Raw genomic sequence first — 9572 nt, forward strand, 5'->3', positions numbered from 1 at the left:
ATGGACGTCGCCGCAAGCTCCGACGTTCATACAGTTTGGCCCTCACTCTATGAAGGTTCATACTCCAATGAACTCACACAAAGTGAAGGTCAATTCTTAAATCATTTACCTCATTTTTGTGTGTGTATATATATATATATATATATATATATATATATATATATATATATATATCCCCCCCCCCCCCCTCTCTCTCTCTCTCTCTCTCTCTCTCTCTCTCTCTATCTCTCTCACTCTCTCTCTCCCCGAGTCTCAGCTTTTCGCGAACTCCTGGTATGATCATTGTTTGATATTAATTCATACAATCGACACTGCTTTTGGCAGAGATTTCTAATGAATATAGAAAGGGTTTTGTCGCCTTTATTCTAAAGACACAAGTCTTGCCCACATACAAAAGCTGATGGAACGTGACAACGATAGGCAAATGATCATGGATAATGCACGACTGTGCTGTTATTCATTCAATTAAACAAGTCACCCAAACATTTACTGAGTACTGAATACGCTATGTCCTGTAATGCATTTCTGTGATCCTCAATTGTAATTCATCATTGCACCCATCATCTCGTACAAACAGATCAATTTGATTCACAGAGGTAATGGGAAATGTAATTGGAGCTGTTGTTTATACTTCTGTCTGCAAATTAAAGCGATAAAGGTCTTTCCATAATAAAACTAATGCCTTTTGGATATGTCCACATTTAATCAATAAACTTCCGTGGGTGTATGGCATTACACTGTATGTGACGCACAAGGACAGGCATCTCACTGTGAGCTGGACGGGCGTCATGGCTGAAACAGTCGACATTGGTATGGAGTTCTTCTTACAGAAATAGTTCTTCTAGTATACCAGATTCAAATATCTTACTCAAACAGTCGGCACTGTAGACGTTGATGTGTAATTTGTGATCAGCGACACACCAACACCTGTTCGATACAGGTTTTTCTGTTTGCCAGGTGAGAGCCATTGATATGTGACATTTAAGACTTTTGATTTTATAGATTGGCCATCGTTGGCAATCTGTGATACTCTCTAAAGCCGAAAATGATTGTAAACAAGGACGAGAATCGTGTTCATCCTCCGCCAAGATTAGCAGACCAGCTGACCATGCAGGGAGTCAAACAGATCGCTGACGTCACATCCGGTAGATTGCGGCGTTCCTTCTGGTTCCTGGTTGTGTGTAGCGGGCTCACCTTCAGCGCCTTCAACATCGCCAAACAGGTCCAGCTTTATCTGTCCGTGCCTGTCAACGTCGATATCGACGTCAGGTTGGCGCAGACACTGCAGTTCCCTACGGTGACTGTGTGCAACACCAACATGTTTAAGAAATCAGAAATGGATCAACTCAATCTAACGGGGGCGCTTAAAGAAGCATTTATATATGATTTCCAAGAAAGTGTAAAATTTGATGACACCAACTACGACTTTTCTGTTGTGGATGTAGATTCTATTGAAACCGCTATGTTTAAGTATGGTTTTGACGTCAATGATTCTGTTATAAAGGTAAGCAATCCTTTTATTATCGGTCCACATGTGTTTCGGTATATATAAGACCTAAGAAACAAGCTTTTTGTGTCCCCGAAAGCCCTTAGGGACTGACAATATATTTTCTGCCTGGGGAGCCTGGAAATTCTGTTTGAAACAGAATTTATTTTATTTATTTATTAAATTCTGTTTCAAAATAAATGCGACAAAACCCTGTCTATGATAATAAGAGATGTTTGCCAAAAGCAGAACCTATTGCAGGATTCCGACTATATCATGAATATGTCTTTATGAATCATTATCAAATAGTGTTAGCGAAAAGGTGAGCGTATCCTGCCCTCGATGGCACCCGTCACAAACACATGCAAAGGCAGATCACTTGTCCACCTGAAAAAAAGCACGGGAAGATATGGTTGAAGTCGAAGATGTTTCTGGAAGAAAGTTGAATCCTGATCAGATATTAGTTTTTTTAATGAAATACTTGTTCAGATAGATATAGGCCCAAAATGAATAGTTTGTTAGCAGTGGTGACAAAAATGAATAGTTGGTTTTATGGAAAATAGCCAAACCTCAAAATGTTTGTGTTATTAATGACAATGAATAGATTATTTGATTGTGCTCAGTAAATACAAATTGTGTTGGTTACAGCTGGAAAATAATAGATTATTCTCACACCAATACAAATCAAATGGATGCTCCCATGGATATACATGGCTCCCCAAACTGTATATCAAATTCTCAGTACTTTCTGTTTTTCTTGTGGTACGAAATGTTTTTCAGTGTGACTGGATGCAGCAAGAATGTGATGCAACCCACTTGACCGAGATGAAAACGGAGATCGGAGTGTGTTTCTCTTTCAATGGTATCAATTATTTCCACACAAAACTATTTTCATAATGAAAATATGTAGCATTTTTTCCATCACAAAAAAAACATTTTCAGAGTTCCCAAGCGTCGACAAACTAAACAGTTCTGACCTATTATTAAGGTTTCTTTCGTACAAAGATGCTTCGTGCAATCGGTTGCCAATCTTACCACGACGCTGAGGTTAAAGCTTCGATCACTTAGTTTTGACTGCAACGTTTTAATAAGGAAGGATACTTGCCATCAACAGTATATCAGTAATATCCCGATGTTGGAGGCTTGATATCGCAGGAAAGCCTCCGACGTCGGGATAAAGGTTTAAGATAAAGCGACAAAACCCTTTTCATATCAAATAGAAATGTCTGATATTAGCAGAGCCGATTTACAATTCCGACTATATCATGAGCATGTGTTTATGAATCACTGTCAAATAGTAATGATACCAGGTGTTCGCGAAAAGTAGAACGTGTCCTGCCCCACCGGTGGCACCCAACACAAACACATGAAAAGGCAAGTCAATTGTTCAAATTTGGAAATGTCCTCCACATGTCTACCACAAACCTGTTGAAAGCTTTACTGAGGCCTTGAATGTTGTAACCTTGATCAAACAACTTCTAAGCAAGAGTCGTATGAGGTATTTGAAATCTTGGTAGAAGGCGCATGCTCGATTGTATCTCAAAAGTTGTCCTCTCTTTGTCTAGTTCAGGTGGGTATATCATTGGAAGGGAACTGGCTATTTATTTGATTGTTATTGAACGATATCAGATCATCGATATACCAATCTTCCCGAGGCAAGAGAGTTAACTGACTAAAAAAGTCCAGTTTCCACCCTTCCCGAACTAGGCTGGTGTTATGGAGTTACATTTTGGCTGGACTAACGAGTCTATGCATAGTCCAATCAAATTGGCGCAATGAAATCGAAATCCCTTTAGTAAAATGAAATGCAGATTTCGGTCGATTGCAGGATTTGCAAAACATGTGCACCGCCAACTGGTTGTCAACAGATATATATATTTTCCAATTCTTTTCATGTTTTTAATCAATGTACTCAAGTGATTTGATGCACGTCGTGATGTTAGACCCGTTTTATCACAATATAGATCTTGATTATCGATCCGATCGTCTTGACTGTGCGCCGCCATATTGTTTGAAACAAATGCAAGTGATACGAGAGGTGGAGTCTGATTGGTCCACAGGAGAGGCTTAGAAGGGACACACAATTGGTGCCCATGGGGATGCCTACCTCTTGCCTAAATGCTTTACCCCCAAATTTTACGTAGATGTTATCAATAAGGAAGTCCACCATTTCACACATTGTTTTCTCAGTAAACTTCAAATGGCATTTGCTTTAGTTTTCCCAAATTGTCCTAAACGTCTGAATATGGATAGGTAACTGTATCTGTGTTCATCACGTTTTGTAATAAAAAGCCCCATGGATCAAGGAATGAAGGTTTTCCTTAAGTTTGTCATGTGGGCTAGTGGTGTACAAAGTTGAAAAATCAAATGTTTTGACAGAATGGAACTTGGTTCTTTTCTGCGATTGCTATGAAAAAAACTATGAAAAAACAATTGCAGCGCCTTTGACGCCTGGGCAATCTGTGCCCCTGTACCATTGACAGGTTATAAAATATGTCTATGGCGGATAATCGATTTTGTTTTCTGGCGTTGACGGGGTATAATTATCCAGCCACAAATCACATCAGTAAGATGTCTCTGCCATGTTTCCGTTTAGCATCTTTAAGGGAAATAACATTATTTGTTTGAGAGTTCAGATTTTAGAATGAGATCGTATTTATTTCGATAGATATATGTAGACCACCTCTGAATCGATAACGACTGTGTCAAAATATTCCTCTGTACCCTGAAGGCAACAGACATTTTCTTTTTATAAAAACAGTGTGAGTGGCGGGTGCTACCGGGAGGGCAGGACATGTTTACCCTTTTCGAAACACCCGGTGTCTTCACTTATTTTCAGTTATCCATTCACATTCTTCTCCCCGCCATTTAGCCTTTAACGCCGAATTGAATTTTTCGTAATCGAGCTTGGTTATTCTCAAGCGTTGACAGTATTTTTTCATCTTGGTTTGTATTGTTTTCAGTCAATGGCAGTACATCCACCGTCGGTTCGGGCCGACATTACGGTTTACACCTACTTCTGGATGCGCAGTCAGAAGAATTCACAAGGAGTCGCGAGAATACTGAGGGTCCTGGGTTTATGGTACGTGTGTGCCATTATGTAAACTGAAGACAATATGACTCAGGAGAGAGTATTTCCTTGTAATATATATAATCAAGCTTGGTTACCCTTTATTGTAAGCGCTGGCATACATCGTGCTCGACTTTATTACCGTATGACCAAGCCATCAGGCAACAGACAGCAAGCCTACAATATGGTGCATATTGGGTAAATAACACAAATACAAAAGGACTTTTTTAAAAACATCAACATTAATGTATCTATGTGCATGTTACTAAACTTATACAATTTCGAATGCAAAGTTGTGCTTTTCTATCAATTTGAGTTTGATCCATTTTTAACTCAAGTTAACTCAGACAGCCGTGAATTTGACACATCCAGTTAGAGATATGTAGGTTGAAATAGTCCCTGTGTTAAATATAGTGAGAGTTACCTAAACCGGACTGGGAGTTCGACACAACCGTAGATTTGACACATTCGAGACACCTGGATTCGGATGGATCATAAGATTTTCGTCCAGAGGAGGGTAAACAACAAATGGGAAAGTCGTCATTTTGTACAGGCGTTGATGACGAATCTCAACCCAGCAACCTCCAACCATAACGGACGACAACTTTGTGATTCAGGAACAAAAAATGACAACAGTCAGTCTAGAAAAGTCATTTAAAGTAAAATATCATTACACAAGTATAGTAACTTCTTTACGGGAGGGGTGGTCGGGTAGCCTAGTGGTTAAAGCGTTCGCTCGTCACGCCGAAGACACGGGTTCGATTCCCGACATGGGTACAATATGTGAAGCCCATTTCTGGTGTCCCCCGCCGTGATATTGCTGGAATATTGCTAAAAGCGGCGTAAAACCATACTCACTCACTCACTCTTTACGGGATTTTTATGTCATCCATCTCATCTTAAGTGTCTGTCCTTCCGGTGGTCCAGGGTCCCGTTCAACAAACCGATCTTAGCGCTAAGGTGATCTTAACTCCAATACTTAAACATAGGCTTGCGGTCATCGTAGCGCTACGATCGTTTTGTGGAACGAGGCCAAGGTGCTTATGTCATTACAAGTTTATACCTTTAAGCTGACTATAGGGGCGCGCTGGTCGGGGTTCGAATCTCAGATTCGCGCCGATCATGAGATTTGCTTTGTCAGCGCCATGCACGTGCTCGTGGGTTCGAGCAAGGTATTCAATGTCTAAGATCTGCATCAAGTTGCATCCTGGCCTGATAGCAACATGGTAGGATTAGTTAATTCTTGTAGTTATCTTCATTTGCTACCATGCGAAAAAGGTACAATTTTGAAAGTATCAGAAAACTAAACGATATAACATTTCTCCCTACATTTGCAACAAAGGTCTTTAAAAAACAACAACAAAAACCGTTTTGTTGATTATTCGCTGCGTGTTTGTCAGATTGCCGTGCATTCCCCTGACGTCCCACTGCTGATGAATGACATAGGGATGGCGCTCACTCCAGGCTCACAGTACTTCTATGGCGTGGAGCTAGCGGTAAGATAATGTGTGAGCTATACGAATGACTTAGTGATTTGGTGTTGCGAGCATTGAGTTACTGAGTGCTTCATCAATCCAGCCAGCATTACTGCCATGTTTGTCCAGGGAATACCAAGACACAATTGCATAGTGAATCCATATTTAGAAACAGGGCAATCTCCTAAAAATCAGATCTATGTTCTCGCTGCCGCTAAACAAAGATCTGAGGACACCCCATTACGGGTCACGCCAGAACGACTTTTCGCGAACTTTGACCGACCACTGAAATGACATCAGCCAATTAGAAAGCAGCTTTCTCGAGCTTTGCGAGACTCGTTTTAACCTGGCGACTTCCATTTCAGACTACGCTTTGAAAATATGTTGACACAGTTCTCGATTAAAATTTTGAAAACTGAACAAACAATCATTCTGTAATGTCTATTATATGGTTGAGATTGTATGGTAGTGCTTCCCACTTACGTTCAAAAGTATATCCCACGGAGGCGAGAGATAGACGATGATTTTGACGGAATCAGTAGTACAGGCCACAAGTGTCACTCGGAATACCCTGTGTTAACGTTTTCGAGGTTGCGTGATTAGAAAACACATTCCGGCTGTCACTTTCATGATCTGGTAAGCGACACTTTGACTGGTTGGATGAAAGGTCGTTCTGACGATACCCGTAATGGGATGTCCTCAGATCTTTGTTTAGCGATAGCCAGAACTAAGATCTGATTTTAATGAGATTGGAAACAGGGTGATGGTTAAAGGCTTTAATCACAAGTTTACCCCACATGTAATATTTGTACATCAGGCTTACTCACACTGTACATGTCAAGTCAGGGAGTACCCATATATCCACCCTAATGTTGTCCTGGGTGTTAGCTTCAGGTTTGGTTTTCAAGTTCCTTGTCAACAGTTCACGCATCCACGTTCTCATTCCATTAACTAACTGATTTTTCATGTTTCAAGACGACAACGTCACCAAAAGGAATGGATCAGTGTGGGAGCAAGAGACTCAAGTACTACAACAAACCCTACTCCCGCGAGGCTTGCCGCATTGAATGCCTCACCGAGTATGCTCTGGAGCAGTGCTCATGCCGTGACATATATATGCCTGGGAATGGAAAACAATGTTCAGCGGTGAAAGGCCTTCAGTGTTTGGTCCCAGCAATGTATCGGTATCCATCAACTCTTAGAGAATGTGAGTCGTCCTGTCCACAAACCTGCTCCTACACCACGTTCAATGTCCGCTCATCATCCAGTCTGAGGATGACACAAGAATACCTCTCCACGCTAGCAAGCGCCACCAACAAGACACCGGATTACTGGAGAAGTAACTACGTGGCTGTAGACGTCTACTTGTCGTCAATGACGTATCAGAGCATTGAGAAGCGATATGGGTATTCCGTCCTTGAACTGTTCTGTGACATAGGGGGCGCTTTGAGTCTAGTTTTGGGAGCAAGTGTTGTTACTGGTGTGGAATTAATAGACTTCGCAGTACAAAGACTCTGTGCTTATTGGTGTTATAAAAGCAATACCAAACGAATAAATGTGAAATCTTTGCAATGAAGCTAACATTTTAGTCAGCTATCGCTCCCTGAATAATACAACACAGTGTGTGTGCGTGAGTGTGCGTGCGTGAGTGTGTGTGCGTGAGTGTGTGCGTGTGCGTGTGCGTGTGCGCGCGCGCGTGCGTGCGTGCGTGCATGCGTGTGTGTGTGTGTGTGTTTGACTGAGGTAGAATATTCCAGTCGTATGACGGGGGCTTATACATATTAGATAGTATGGACCAGACAATCCAGTGATACATATATACAAGGATAATTTGTGACACTGATCTCTATTTGTATATTTCATATGCTTTTTATCCAGAAACAAGCTTTATGCACTGCATAGTTTTGCCAGATGCTTGGGGTGGTTGGCAACTTTACTGGCAATTTACTACTGCACGACCAGGCTTTGGTACTCGAATAGTTATTTCGTCACTCTAAATGGGTCATTTGCACCATACATGCAGTTCTGCAAAACCAGACTTTGTTATTTGAATAGTTATTTCGTCACACAATTTCAATAAAGTTACAAATAGTATTTGTGTTTCTTTGTCAATCCTTTGCAGAGACAATGTTGAATAATAAATTATGTCGGACAAGTATACATACATCCCACTGGGTGTATTCCCTCTCTCGTGACGTCGATAACACTGACAGCCGTTGTCAGAAATGCACATGTTAAGTTTAGAAAATGGCGTTATGATGTATGAATACCATTTGGGGATAGTAAGTGGGCATGATTGACTAAACATATAACGTCACTGTATTCTAATGAGTTTGTTGGTCTGCACTCTTTATTTTTGCCAAACCGATATTAATACATCAGGTAAATCGCAATGTCGTAATACCGTTCAATTGTTTACCTACCTACCATTAGTTTTAAACATATTTTATGGACATAAGTGACAATGGGATTTGGCAAAATTGATCCAACTTAGAAACCTAACATTGTCTAACAATTGCATCAGGCCACACTTATTTTCCTTCTTTGTTATCCACGGTGACATGACGGCCCACACTAATTAATATCGCCCATGCTGACTAACCTGTCACGTAAACAGCAACATGGGTCCATCAATGGCTGCCGGAAGTTTTGAGCCTAAAGACATCCACCAGTCAAACCGAAAACCTGGACTCAACACCATGAACAAATTGTTGGGAGAAGGATTCTCAACAAAATAAAAAGGCGTAATCTCTCATTTCAGCTGTCACAAGTCACTCAAAACGATCTTGACAGATCAAACAATCCCATTCAAACAAGGCGCTTTAATCTTCTCTTTACTTTCTTGGTCATGGAAACAGGACTGAGACCAGATATCACAAGGCTATGGCACATAGTGTAAACGATGGTCTGGTAGCGTGAGTGAGTTTGGTTTAACGCTGCTTTTAACGTGTGAGGAAAGCCCCAAGTGATGCAGGTCTCAGACGTTTACCACTTTGGTGAAACCCACGGGCACGGGTATGATGCTGATAAACCTAGAAACATAATCGTGGCCACCCGGGAATGGAACCCAGAATAATAGGTTTCTCTCGTGCCCAAGAGACGCAGCTCGGCACAGCAAATCTCAACCCCTCAGGGGACTAGGCCATCCGTGCCCCCATGTCTGGTGACGACTCAGCGGATGTATGTATTCACGGTAATGGAGGAACGTGTGTGTACATAAAAATGTATTGATGATGAACCAGAAGGAACCGCTAATTATTGTATAACCATTTGCGTTTGGGATGAGAGCGTTTTGATTCACTGATTGTGAATGTTGTGTGTTTTGTGGTGGTAGGTTTTGTATCCAAACTTAGTAAAGTAACTGTTTGGATCGGTAGTTTGAAAGCCATATCTAGATAGTTATGCTCTATTGTTCCCGACAGATTAAACATCTGGAAATCAGATATCTTGGCAAAGTTCATGTTAAACAAATTGATACAGCTTATTCAATAAGCATCTGAGAAGAAACCCAAGAATAAACGGTAGTTTTACAAATGTGTCC

At 41.0% G+C, this 9572-nt stretch overlaps 1 protein-coding gene across 1 annotated transcript; it reads left to right on the forward strand.

Annotated features, from left to right (window-relative positions):
* Positions 1-289: 289 nt before the first annotated feature.
* Positions 290-8125, forward strand: LOC124136686 (acid-sensing ion channel 1A-like). The gene is made up of 5 exons (XM_046502676.2): positions 290-1504; positions 2267-2348; positions 4450-4568; positions 5957-6052; positions 7007-8125. The coding sequence occupies exons 1-5, from the start codon at positions 1046-1048 to the stop codon at positions 7604-7606; spliced, it is 1356 nt and encodes a 451-aa protein (XP_046358632.2). The 5' UTR covers positions 290-1045; the 3' UTR covers positions 7607-8125.
* Positions 8126-9572: the final 1447 nt, after the last annotated feature.

This window comes from Haliotis rufescens, unplaced genomic scaffold (assembly GCF_023055435.1).
Source record: "Haliotis rufescens isolate VD_foot unplaced genomic scaffold, xgHalRufe1.0.p SCAF_1, whole genome shotgun sequence".
In the NCBI taxonomy this organism is placed as follows: domain Eukaryota; kingdom Metazoa; phylum Mollusca; class Gastropoda; order Lepetellida; family Haliotidae; genus Haliotis; species Haliotis rufescens.

Bases quoted from the DNA above. Each gene is read 5' to 3' on its own strand.
- LOC124136686 (XM_046502676.2), top strand. From the start codon at position 1,046: ATGATTGTAAACAAGGACGAGAATCGTGTTCATCCTCCGCCAAGATTA. The intron at 1,505-2,266 runs GTAAGCAATCCT...AATGTTTTTCAG, and splicing joins TCAATGATTCTGTTATAAAG to TGTGACTGGATGCAGCAAGA. The intron at 2,349-4,449 runs GTATCAATTATT...TATTGTTTTCAG, and splicing joins AGTGTGTTTCTCTTTCAATG to TCAATGGCAGTACATCCACC.